Raw genomic sequence first — 14,046 nt, 5'->3', positions numbered from 1 at the left:
GAGGTAAAAATAGGCAATTCCCACCAAGCCTGGAGGCCAAAGGTCCCTCTCCCTGCTTTCTGGTTTCCGTGCGGACCTTGAACCGGTGGCAAGATGTGGCCAGCACAAGGCTTGGTGTTTTCTCAGGGCTCCGAGTGCACTGCTGTGAACAGCATCCTGCTGGAATTTCTGGAGCTGGCGTGGTAGAAAAAAGGCTGAGGACAGAGAAGTCTCTCTTAATTTTTCCAGATCATTAGTAGAGGTTCAGAAGCAGAGAATTAATTAGTTTAAAAGTATTCCAGACCACATCAAATACATGGTGACGAAGCCTCTTCTAGATGCCGCAAGAGGTATCAGCAAATCAAACACTTAAAGCCTCCTTAGCATGAGCTCACGTTTTTGGCCCCAGATTCACCCCAACTTGTTGATGCATTTCAGCTTTACTGTGATGTAGTTCATGTTCTTGTCTGCAAGGCACACTGCTTGCCTGAAGTGCATATAGGACTTCAGTGGTTGGTACTCTCTGTGTAGTTTCTTGCCTGCGTTTATTTGTAGTCAATTTATACTCATTTGATCTTTTTCTAGTTAAAGCTGATACTTAAATCTCAAAGAAGGAAGAAAATTTGTACGTATTTAGGGAGTTGCAAAAGCCATTTTAACCCTTACTTTGCAGGCTAGAGAAACCAAATTTTTAATTACCTCTCAAAAACTGGATTTCCATTTTTTTTTCCTCTGATTCTAATACCTTTTGTTCTTCATTGCTTCCAGTTCTGGATGAGATGATGCTTTTATTGAGGCTGAATTGAAGCCTTGTAGGATAGTATTAATAGTTGCTATTAGTTTGAATATACTTTATCTGCAAGAGCATAGAATGACTGTGGCTTTAGCAAATTCAGAACTGCAGACAGTTCCTTATCTACTGCTAAAGAAGAGAAAGTGTAAATTGGTATTACTAATGCAACATGACTTTTATTTGGAGTATAAGTACTGTAGAACTGGGAAGAATAGCGTCCCTTTATAGTGGTGTTGGCAACAACATGTCTTTGCCAATATAAAAATAGCTTGTTCTAAATCCTTTCACTTTGAGTGTATTGAGTGCTGTTTTATTTATACTTCTATACACAAAGTACAGTCCTAAAAGAAAGTCTTTCAAGTTTGACTTTGTCCTTGTACCCATAATGAAGATATCTGGGCAGTAAAACAAACTGCCTAAAGGTGTTTAAAGAAACCTGTCTTAATTCAGAGTTAAACTGGTTACCATTTGATACCATCATCATCCAGAGCTGGTTTAGAATCTTCTTTTGCAGCAGTGATTTAGAACTAAAATCCATCCATCCATCCTACAGCAGAAATTCAGGGGCTAAATTTTCCTCCTAAGAATAAAGATTTTATACCATCATTGCCAATATAAAATGCACAAATGGAGGTTACAGCATGTGCCTGAGATCTCAAAATTATTGTAGTAAAGAAAAAGATTGCAGCATCATCATATATATTAGTTCATTTTTGCTAGCTATGTTTTGGTACCATTGAAGGCTGTGTCTAGCTCCTTATAAATGTAGTAATCAGGCATTCATTCATGGTGGCTAAAGTAGCTAACGGTTCCCCATTTTGGTACAAGTAGCTGAAATATATTGTGTGTGAGCATAAACAAAAGTGTTTGATTACCATTTGCATATTTTATACATTCTTTTAACAGATGTAAAGACAAAGTTCATAGTACTTGTATATTGCTGTTAAGTATTTGAGATCCATTCAGGAGTATTGTCTTCTCATGGCTGCATGTATTTTTAGGGGAAGGTCAGACCTCTCTGGAGGAGTATGAAACAGGAGTTTTTAGAGTAAATTACTCATTCCTGCATGTAGAAAAACAAGTGATCAGATCCAGAAGGATGCTAAATTTTTTTAGGTTTCACTTAAATTTCACCATAGTAATTGTGATATAGTTACTGTTGTTTGTAGTTTTTCATTGTCACTAATGCATAAAACTACAGCGGTCAGTACAATTTAATAATTCAGGATTTATCCCATAAAGTTAGCCAGATTCTAACTTAGCCACTTAAGTAAAAAAGCTAGAGACATTGGGGTTTTTTTTTTGTTTGCTTGTTCTCTTAAAAAGTCATATACATTTTGATAATTCTGCCATGGCTTTGGGTTTTGATGGCATTAATTGCTTGTTGTGAAAGTTATCGAAAGCAGAAAACACTCTGTACTATTTAACATGGTCTTTAACTTAATCAACTCATGTAAACTCTTCACTTGTAAACTACGTTCTGAAGGAAGGTCAAGGAAAAAGCAAAATGTAGAAGTGAGACAAAATATGAAGCAAAGAAATCAGAATAGCCTTTACGTTCTCCTGTGTTTGAAAGTAGCCAGTATCAGAGGAGAATATGACAACAGGGCAAGGTAGTCTGAATTCCCCAGAGCACTCTCCCAGCTTCCAGCAATTTGCAGTTCAGGGACTTCTCAGGCACAATTGATATCCTTGTGTATCTTGTGTTTTCCCAATGTCTAAGTAATAGATTTTTGTTCTTCGAAAAACTATAATTTGGCAGGATGCTTCTAGGCTTTGATCTAGATAATATAGTTAATGGAAAGCAACCTTTGTTGTTTCATACCCTTCATCATATTTTTTCAGGTGTTGAATTCCTGTGACTGGTAGTTTTACATAGTGCTGTGGTCTCTAAACATTTAATAAAATGAATTTCAATTTTATGCATTCACTGTAATTGAGCTATGTCCTTACCATGATGATTAAGTCATACTTTGTGCATTTATTGTAAGTTAAGAGGTTAAGAGTTTTCTGATAAATGCGTATTTATTTGCTTTGTATAAAATAAAGCCTTATATGACAAATTTTTCTGCGGTTCTTATATAGCAGTTGCATTATCAATTTCGCTCTGCTTTAAATGTAATGATATATTCTCATATCTAAAAATGGTAGGTTTGTTTCAGTGTATGAGAGATCAGCAGCTCTGTTAGCACGTTAGTAACCAGCAATCCTGTTTAGATTAAGATATTCATATGTTAATTCAGTGCAGTGCATTCGTATCTGCAGCCTTCTGCTTTGTCAAAATAATTTTTAGTTCACGATTCAAATATTTTTGTATTTGCTAATTTTCTGTATTGTTCACATATCTGGCAGCAGAATAATACAGGGGAGTATCTCATGATTTAATTTCAAGTAGTTCTTTTGAATGACTAGAATAAAAAATTCTGCAGTTAGATTTTGTTATGTTTAAATACATTACAAAGTGATTTTAGTATTGTATTAATGATGCTATTCTTAGACAGAGAGTACGGCACAAGTAAGTGTATTGCTTTTAGTCAACTGGCTTATGTTACATTATTTCACTGAAGATTGTTTGGAAAACTGGATAGAGTCCAGATTGCTGACATGGTTTATACAAATCGGGAAGAATAGGCTAATATTACACCTAAATAGAGAATGAAGTAGTAGCCAGTTCATAAAATGAGAGATAGCTTCTTAGCATAAGCTGTTCAGTTTCTTTGTGTAATGTTAGATTCACATTTTCTAGTGGTGAAATTTTCTTCCAGATCATGCAGAGATGAGAAGCCTCATACTGTACAATAAATATGCTAAATAACTGTGCACTGCAGAACAAATTTCTTTTGAGGTGGTGTAACAACTGATCAGTATAATATGTTGGTGCTCAACAAAATGTTTATTAGTTTAAGTATAAATATTTAAAGTTTAAAAGCATACTTTGAAATTCATCATCTGTCTGTTTGTATCATATCTCTTCCCTGTCTTTCCTTGCTCATACACCTGGAGTTTTACATAATTCTTCACTGTACTTTCTGGCTTTTGAGATAGGAATCTGCTATGTTTTGTTTACAGGTGGAAAAAATGGGTCATTTGATACTGGATGCCATTTTCCTGACCCTTTCTTATTTGTAGGATTAAAGCAGAAAAACTGTATGGATGCTTAGTTTTAGATTACTGGAGCTACAGTAACATAGCCATATGTGAGGATGATTAAAGTGCAGATTAAGCTTTGAAGGGAAGAGTTTTTTTAATATCTGCATCTATTTTACATATTACTGTATGTTTTCAATTGGCCACATAGATACAATCATGCTTTTTAAATTAAGTGACATTGTTCTGGAACAGAATTCTGCTGCTCACACGTGCTTTTTATAATAAAAATACAGATTATTTTCTTTTTTAAGGGGTACATGTGTTTATAATTTAACAGTTCAGTACTTCTTCATGCAGAGGAGAGTTCCAGGGTCTCAAGTACAGTGAACTTTTATTACATGAAAATGTAATTGTAGCTGATGATACTGACCTTTCAGAATTTCAGTGTAACTGCTGGGTTCAAGGCTGCATACTCAGGGTATTTGATTACTTTGTCACTGATTTTAACACTTCTCAATTTCCTTTCCATTATCCAGCTGTGGTTTAGAGCGCCTCATTAATTAGTGTACAAAGCTTAAATCTCTGCTGTCTTGAATACACTGTGTGGATGCCAGCAGCTTGCTCTTTGGTTATTTGGTTGCATAACATTTAGTAACCTTGCCAGTCTACACCAGATACGTGATTGCGGCTGTTAAGGATCGGATTTAAAGCTCAGATGTGTTCTCAGCTGTAAACAGCTCCTATAGGTTTGAGCAGCTGCACTGACGGTAGCTGCTGTCCACTGCTGTTGCTTGCAGGTTGCCTGGCTGCCCAGAGGAACAGGAGAAATGTTTAATTTTGTGCATTTGGCATTGCTGGAGGAGTGGAACAGTGGTAGGGAAGTATAAAGTATTCTTGTGACCTGCAACAGGGCTGCTAAGGAGAGCCTACAAAGTCTAACTTTTCTGTTTTCCTCAGGGCTAGGGAAAAAGCAATCTTTTAGGATGGGTGTATATTTTGGATGCTGTGGTGTGATTTGAGAGTCTGCTGTCCAGTTCAGAGATAACTAAGTGAATTCTTAAGAAGCTTTGGGTCCAGACAGCAGAGAGTCTGTCCCACATTTGTATGGTGGCTGTGAAGGAGTGCATCTACCTGCGCTCCAGGTAGATGTGAGGCACTGCAAATCCTGGCATTCTACAGCAAGGCTGCTCTGAGGATGAATAAGTGTCATCTGTGACAAACGAGAGAATGGTTTTACTGGTTTATTATAAAGCAGTATGTCACTGAAACAATCCTAGCACTTAAATGCCGTTCGATTTATGTGTATCCGAGTGCACATTGAGTCATGATATTCTCCCTTTCACATGCAGTGTAATAAAATTTCAAGGACTCTCACATTTAGCTGTCTTCAGGACCAGACGCCTCTGACTGCCAGTCTGTTGTAATGTCTGCAACCTGTGGAGCTGCCTGATTGCATTGATTTCCTCATAGATAGCATTTTTACCAGCTACAGTGGCAAGTGTCACTGCAATTCTTCAATGAAAGCCATGGACAAGATAGGCAGTCTTTCCCAAAATCTTAGGTTTTGATTGCATCCTTGCTTTTCATCCCTCTGTGCTGGCAGAGCTCTAAGCATCTCGCTGGTCTGTGGGAACAGATGCAGGCTGGGCTATATTTGCCGTGTGCGCACTTGGCTGGTACATGAAGTGTTGGTATCAGAAGACTACTTTTTTCTTAACCTACAAGGGTGGATGGGCGCACACACAGCAGCGTGGGGATTTTTGAACTTCTTTGTCTCAGGAGGAGCATGTTGTGAAAAGGCTTAGTTGTCATTCTGACAGAAGACACAAGGATTTTAAAATAAGCACTGAAATGTCTTGAGGATTTTTAACGTTTCTTGGAACACTGTGTTTCACATTCAGCTTTACTTGCCAGAAACTTTCTAAATGCTGCTAAAGCCTTCCAGCATGCTGGTGCCTGCAGAGTGTGCCCAGTCGCACATTGGTGGGGGACTTGGGGGTGACATATGATCTGGAACAGATGTTTTTTGTCGTTAAACCTCAGCAAATCTTAGCACAGCTTTCACCTACTTGGTTCTATTTCGTAGTGCACACCTCAGAGATAAAGCCTGAACATGGAAAAGCTACGTTCAGTGGAATTGTGCAATTCGGCTTTGACACATCTCTTTCACTGATGTCTTGCAGTGAGCTTGCTACCTTTGGCTCTATTTCCTTTGGGCTGCATGCACTGACAACGCTTTGATTCACTAGCTCCTGAAGATAAACTCCTAACCCATATGTTTTGAATACACCCATGTACCCCTAATCTCAGTCTTTTCCTAGAAAGCAGCATTGAGGAAATGTGGTTGCACAAAAAAATTCCCCCAGAAATAGAGTTTGACTTAGCTCTGCAATCTACAGCCAGCTCATGGGTGTATTGGAAGTTGTATCTCTGTCATTAGCAGCAGTGAACCTTGACAGTAGGTTGTCCATTTTAAAGCTCTTTTCTGACAATAGCTGTGAGAATATGATTGTAAGGATGTGCAAACAACTATAGAATTGATTCTTCACATAAAAAAATATTTCCTCATTAATTGATTTCAGTCCTGAAATAGGGAAATCAATGTTATAGGTTTTGGGGAAAAAAAAAAAAAAAGGCCAAAACCCCAACATGGTTCTGATTCATGTAATTACCAGTTGCTGGTCTGGATCAAAAGCAGAGGGGCAAAACCATAAACAATGTTTTTACCCTGTTGGAATAAAGTATGCTACATAGGGCTCAAATGTAAACTCCCCCTGCCCCTACCCCAGGTACTTGTCTGCAAATTTAGGGTTAGATGTTCAGGATTCAGTATTGTTCATATGTACTGCTAGAAGGACATGTAAACACGGGCACCAAAGTGTATGTTTGGCTGTTTTGAGCATAGAGAGGGGTTAATGAGCTTATATCAAAGATCTTGCTTGCATCTTGAATGAAAGCCCAATATTATCTGCATTTCTTAATTCTTTTACTTACCTATTCATGAGAATGTGGTGTTAGTCAAAGTTTAAAAAAAAACGCAACAAAACCAAAACAAACCAAAGGAAAAAGTTCACTAGCTATATGCCTTCCCCTCAGAGAAACGCAAGTTTTGTGTATTGATCTTATGGTTGTTCTTTTACAGTGAAATAAATGCCCGGCTTGATGCTGTGTCTGAAATTCTGCTGTCAGAATCCAGTGTGTTTGGTCAGATTCGAAATCTTCTTTGTAAGCTGCCAGATATAGAGAGAGGCCTCTGCAGTGTTTTTCACAAAAAGGTATACCCATGATTTTCCTAATTTATTATTTTTCTAAACAGCATCATTCTGACTTAATGTGCTTCCATAGTTTTTGCATGTTTGTTTAAAAATATTTTCTTCTTAGCAAGACGGAGACTGACATGATAAAGGGATGCAACTTTATAAAAATTAACTTTGCCTTGTGATAGAATCTTATTTATTATCAGTGATATGCTGATAGAAGAAATGTCTGAGTAGGGTTCTAGAATACATATGTTGTATTGCTAATGCTCACAGGAAAAACATCTACAGTGCTCATAATTTAGTGACTAGATTCAGTGAGATGGAATGGTGCAATAGGTCCTTATGCCATAAATTATTTCCTTTTAAAACAATGCATTGCATTCTGTATGTTTGTCTAAAATTACACTTGCAAGTGAAACCACTTGGCTGTAGTTAACTGTTTTCAAATGAATGTTAATTTGTTTATAAATTCTGTAATTTGGATCTCACTTGCACATTTTAATAAGAATTACTTGTAATGAGACACTGACAGTTCTTAGTTGAAGCAGATTAACGTGCTAATAGAACCTGTGCAGTACTTCATGTTCTTTTATTTCACTGTTATATTTAGAGGTTTCGACAGTTTGTTTTAGATAAAGGAATAGGTGGGTAGGAGAGCAAAGTTGTAATTTCTTTAGATGCTACAGCACAAAGGTTTCTTCTCTGAAAATCTGAAACTTGGTTCTTGTATAATTTTTAAAGCCCTACTGTGTTGCAGTGTTAGGCACATGGGAAGACGTACACATTTCAAGGAACGTATACAGAGGTCCAGCCATAATAAAGTTTATGAAATGAGGGAGTGTGCACCAACTCCCCATCCTCTAAAATGTGCTGTATCCACATGATACAATTGTTCTTTCAAAACAACTGTTCAGGAATTAGATAATTCACTTTTTAATGGTTTAACTCATTTCTGGTTGAGTGATATGTAATAAGATATGTAGGGATACATGTACATTCATCTATATTTCACAACATCATGGCGATCCTCCACTGCTATCTTGTGCTTCCTTTTTTTTATTAATTTTTATTTTTTTTTAGTTTTGGTTGTTTCTTTTTTGTGGTCATGGTGGTGTTGTACTACTCTGTATCTATTTCTTCAGGTGTCCCTTCCTGTTCTAGGGCTGCTTACCCTTCTGAGCTTTAAAGCCGGTGTTTAGGTGGAACCATTCAGAGGCCCTGGATTTTCATGTGATTTTTAGAATCAGGTGACTATGTAATTTGTCTTAACAACAGCCACTGTAGTGTGAAAATGCGTGTTTGGTGAATCAGATGTCGGAAAGAAGTTGCAGGAGAGAAGGGCTCCAGCAGAATCCTTAAGAAGAGTAAATGACGGGGTGAAGCTCCAAGCACAGACTTTTCCTTTGATGAATTAGCTTCCCTTAGTAAAAATCTAGTTTGTAATCCATTGCAGAACACTGTGGAGAGTGCCCAAAGCATTGAAGATGTTTAGGACTGTGAGGAGATGACAATGTCTCTGAAAGACAGGGTCTGTTTTGACTAAAGAATCAAAAGCAGACTCTGGGAAACAGATTCTGCAGTCTAGACAGACAGTGGACAATATGGAGCCTGAAGAAAGGTCCCTGCAAAGCAGATATGTATTGAAGAACACGGAGTAACTGGTTTTCATTAATTTTTTTTTTTTCAGAATATCCAGTAAATGCTGCCATTCTGGTTCCTACTAGGAGCCTTTCCAGTTCTGTTAATTCCAGATGTCCAGCTCCCACATGCTCAAAATGAGGTTCCCTGCAATTTCATTCCCATTAAAGGTTCCAAGACTCTGAGTGGAGTACACTGGTGGCTTAACTAAAAGAATATGCTGTATTGCAGGCTTGTTAATTTGGTGTCAACTGCAGGAAAAATAGGTGAACATGACAAGTATTTCATCCTTCACACCCTTTACACTTCAGTGATGCTAGTATTTGAGGAGATATGTTTCACAAAGGGAGACCTCTGAAATGTACCGAGGTGACTGGATTGTCTCAGTCGTTCCAGACATCTTTCATTCAAATGAGCTACTGCAGAACTTTTATTGTGCACTTTGCACCAGTAACTTCTAGAGGAGATAGAAAAAAACCCACAAAAAAACAAAACAAAACTAAGGCAAAACAATACTCTGTGTTGGAACTGACTTTCCAAGGCAAAGCATCCTTGTGGGAGCTCTTCTAGTAAATAACACCATTGCATATTTTCCTGGTCTATCTGTTTTGTTTTGGTGTTTTTTTTAATAAGTCTGCTGATGATTCTTATCTGGTAGTATCATTCAAATTGGCAATCGTTAATCTGACCCTCCACAACTTCCCATTACCCCAAACCACCAAAAACTGTTGCTGATCTACCCCCAGGTGTGAGCAATCCAGAATTGGAACAACGCTTGTAGTGGGAATTAGGAAGCACATTGGAGGTCATATTACCAGCTCTGTGTTTGCTCCAGCCTGGAAAAGGACTATGGGAATGGTTAAGGAGACAAGAGCAATGTTATTGTTGCTATGGAGAGTGGAATTAATACAAGGACTGGTTGTTCTTCTCAGTTCCTGCAGCTCCAGCACCTGATATCTTGCCAGGCAGAAACACTGTCAGCAGCAGAATGGCCTCACTCTTCTCTATGGCAAGAGAAGGATGGCTGGAGATGAACTGTTTGAAGACTTCTTGGTAACATTCAGAAGCTGACTTCAAAAGGAAGCTGAGAGACAAGGAATTGTCAAGAGTTTTGTCTAAATAGTGCCTGGAGCTGATGCAGAATTAGATCTTGCTGGAAGACACATTTGCTCAATGTTTTCCATAACCAAGTCAGCCATGCCCTCTAGCCCCTGGAGAAAGCCACCAAATAATAGAACAAAATTTAGGCCACATACATTTGCTTTTGTGATCTACGTCTCAGGATAGTGGGAACTATGAATGTCAGGACCCTGCTTTTTTTGTCTCGGTTAAAGTGATGACTGCTTAAGTTTGCCTTGGAGTGCCATCAGTACTTAGAAGTGTGTCCTACAGGGCCATCCTGATGTTGCTTGCTGGTTTCATGCCTGTGTGTTTCAGAAGATAAATATTTTTGCAGGCTTGATTCATAAATGTTTATCTTATTTGTACCCTTTGCTCAATAAACATTGTTTTTTTGACTAAAGTTCGGTCACCAAAGTGGACAGGAATCAAAATAACAAATGGTCATTGAATTTACAGAACACATTAAAGTGAAGCTGTTCCACTGAACACAAGGAGTGAGGTCAATAATCAAACCTTACCAGAGCGTGTAGTAAAATGTCATTTGAGTTCATTCTGCTCCTAACTTCAGCTATAGCCTCTCCCTTGTTCGGAGTTCCTCAAAAGTTGTTGCAGTTAGGAAAACCTGTTCGCTTATGAATCTTTATGAAACTTTAATGCCCACCTACCAGGCTGCTCACCTGTGCAAAATAAAGCAAGTGTTTGCTACAAGGTGGATATTTTCTGCTTGGATGCCTACAGCCTCCTTGTGGGATTTGCCTTTCAGTTTTCCAGTGAACACTACATCACTGTCATGCTCAAACTCCTCAGAGGAGAAGGGTGCTGCTCAGCTCCGTGCTAAGTGTTTAAAATCTTTCACATAAGCTTGTTAACCAGAATGGTGCTGAAAATGTGCCCTCCCCTGGAAGGTACCTTTGATACTTCATTGAAGATGGTGTGATTTTTAGAAGGTTCAGAGAAAAATGCTCGATTTCTGATTTACTTATTTTTCTGTTACGAAATCATTACCTTTTATATATGGTTAGGAAATTAGTTACAGTTTGTATAGAATGTGTAAAATAAGTTCTCCCTGTAGCACAATATATTACTGACTTCAGCTATCACATATCTTAATTTTTTTACGTTGTTTCTTCTGTAGTGGCAGTATGCACATCTTGCATATACTGTACTTCTAATATTTTGAAGACTTTGCATTGCAGATATTTTTAGATTTGCCATATTAAATGCTGATTTGAGTAAACTGTTCCCTATTAAGCTGATTAATATAAATAGTGTCATAACAAGGGGACATAGTAACCTTAAAGTGAAATACCTCATTTTTCCTAAACCAAAAATACTATGCTCACTATACTAAAAACGTAAAGGTAGTTATTACAGTTTGAAAGGAGTGATAAATGTATGCTGCATTTCAAGATTTTTTTTTTATTTGAAATGCTTTTAATTTGGAGTGGTCAATGGCTGTCAGCTGTGGTTCTCTGTGGCTCCCTTTTAGATCTGTTGGAAACAATTTCACTAATGCAAACAAGGCTAAATTGCTTTCAGTGTTGCTGTTGAAAGGGTGTTAGACCTGGCATACTGCTGTGTATCTTTTGTGCATTCTTCTCAGTGGCAGCCATAGCATTTTCAGTACAGTTTGATAAACTGCTGGTTGAAACTATTGTTTGGCATCACTGTCAACTCTGAAGTTATTTTTTTAGTGCCAAAGAAGCTGTAGCTATCATTGATGGCATTTCAAAATTAGACTTCAAAAATAACATTGAATAAGCTTGTAAGAGTCTTCCTTGAATGCAAGACTATTAATCGTGCTTTATGTAAATCATTTTTACTGTATTTTAAAAGCTTCTAATTTATAACACAGTTATATATCTTTTGTAAGGTTGCTTAGGATTTAAATGGAACCAGTCCCACCTTAATGGTGCCCAGCTTTTCAGAGTTATTTTTGTACATCTGTTCCAAGTTATCTGTTTGCTTAGTAAATCATTTCTGCAGTGGAGCCATTAAATTTTAGATGCAAAGTCCTGCAGTGTTACTAAAATCAAGCCAGAGGAAACAGTAATACTCTGAATAAGCACAAAAGGGATATATTCACCCTCCGTCTTGGGAACATTGTGGTTAACAAAGTTGTTTGCAGTAAAGCATGCTGAGTTTCCTGTTCTCCAAAGGTGCTGTAGAGTGTGGCTCACAGTAGAATGAAATAGGTTTTAACTCATTAGATGACTATTATGGTGTGTAGGCTATCAGAGTTGCTGTAAGAAACTTCAGCATATTCATTAAGCATCCTTTGAAAAATCTCATTGTAGCTTTAAGGGTTGTTTACAGTGCCTTTTGTACACAACCAAGTTTTTTTTTTTTTTTCCCCCCCGCTGATTCTTTTTTAGGTGACACAGCCTTGAAATCTAGCTTCCTCCCCTTATTGAAGCCTCATGACCTTTATTAAACAACACCTCAGACAGGTGTTCTTACATGTTGTTAAAATCTTTTCCTTTTACAACCCTCATATAGATAGTGTACTGATTAAGTCCTTATTTGATTTCTTTTTTTAAACAGTTTAACAAAAAAAAACCCAAACATACATCACCTGTTTAACTGACATATTTCTTACTGTCCATCTGTGCTCGCTCTTCTTTTCTGGATGTTGTTATCCTATGAAATCACTCAATGCTGTCTGTCTGGGACCTGCTTCGGAATTTCACATGGCAGGGCTTTAGGCTTTGCCTCCTTGAGTACATTTTGTAGTCAAGGGAAGTCTTGCAGAATTTTATCCTTTATCTGCATCAAGGTTGATGATGATGCAGTCAGTCATACTGTATTTGACTTTGACTTTGAGTCCAAGCCTGGATTTACCATTTGTTTAGTCTTTCAGACCTCTCTGTTGTGTTTTGAATTCAAACGCCATTGACAGATTTACTGCTGTTATTATTTTGTTTTATTTTGTTGTCAGAGCTTTACAAGATAAATAAGTAAGTTCCAGATTATCAGAAAGATGTTGATAAATTGCAGCAAGTGCAGGGGAGAACCAAAGTTTTCATGAGGCTGAATAACGGATTGTTTATGAACAAAGATTAAAAGATTATAGGAGAATGATTAAAGGAGAAGAGAAGGTTTAGAGATATTTGAAAGGTGTTAACAGTAAAGAGGGAGTTGAGTTAGTGTAATACAAAAGAGTAAAACTAGAGATATTGGGGTTAATTTAATGGAAGGCAAATTTACGCTATTGGAGAAAACTTTTACATGATGATACTTATTGCTTTATGAAGTAGTTTCTGAAAGGAAGCAGTAAGCACGTAGTTTCTTGGAATATAAGGACCTGAAAACGGACAAAAAGAAAACTCATGCAGAAAAATTGGGCAGTTGCAGGAAAGCCATCTAATGGGTCCCTTCTGTTGTTAAGTTCCATGGATCTGAAACAAAGATGAGCTTAGGTTTTCCAGAAATGTTCAGAATGTAGTCTCTCTGACCTTCCTGAATTTCATGAAATATCATGGTTAAATGGTATATTCCTTTAATTGAGTATCTACCAACCTTGCCTGTTGATTTTGCAAGTTCAGTTCTTCACCACACAGCCATGTTTCAGGTTCATTGAAGAGTATCTAACAGATACTGGCTTTATGATAACTTCCGTTATGTTTGCTTATGTGATTGAATACATCTGAAATGTCCAGGAACGATTTTTCTTTGATTTTTGTTTAATAGCCTTTATGATAGAGCAGATCAGTGAACACAGCAATTAACCTTATAAGTTGTTTTCTTTCTGGCCTTATTGTTGTCAGTTACCTAAAACTTCTAGTATCCATAGTTGATTGCCAAGGCTGTAGGTTTATGTGTATCTTTATGCTATGTTTATACAGCATGGAGGCTGCTCTTCCATCACTGATGAAAATAGTGACGTGAATTTAGTGAGAAGAGGGCTGAGGCTGTAACTGGAGTGTACCTTAATTTATTTTTTATGGTTTTCAGAAGGTTGCATTTAGATGGCCTTCATGTTCTGCAGGGCTCGTAGGCATTACAGAGCAAACTTATTTTAGGGTTTACATATGCGGGGAGAGAGAGAAAATGTTCCTTTCCAGCTTAGCATTTTTCATAGAATCATAGAATAGTTAGGGTTAGAAGAGACCTCAGAAATCATCTAGTTCAAATCCTCCTGCCATGAGCCGGGTCACCTTCCGC

General features: G+C 37.6%; 1 protein-coding gene across 1 annotated transcript in view; it reads left to right on the top strand.

Annotated features, from left to right (window-relative positions):
- MSH3 (mutS homolog 3) overlaps positions 1 to 14,046 on the top strand; it is a 121,663-nt gene that overhangs the window by 55,573 nt on the left and 52,044 nt on the right. The window contains exon 13 of the mRNA XM_086628956.1: positions 7,005 to 7,137. Coding sequence (XP_086485082.1) covers positions 7,005 to 7,137 — 133 coding nt within the window. The remainder of the gene's footprint in view (positions 1 to 7,004; positions 7,138 to 14,046) is intronic.

Source organism: Tauraco erythrolophus, chromosome Z (assembly GCF_009769465.1).
Source record: "Tauraco erythrolophus isolate bTauEry1 chromosome Z, bTauEry1.pri, whole genome shotgun sequence".
NCBI lineage: Eukaryota > Metazoa > Chordata > Aves > Musophagiformes > Musophagidae > Tauraco > Tauraco erythrolophus.
Note: the sequence above shows the minus strand (reverse complement) of the source record. Positions and strands in the feature narration are given on the sequence as shown.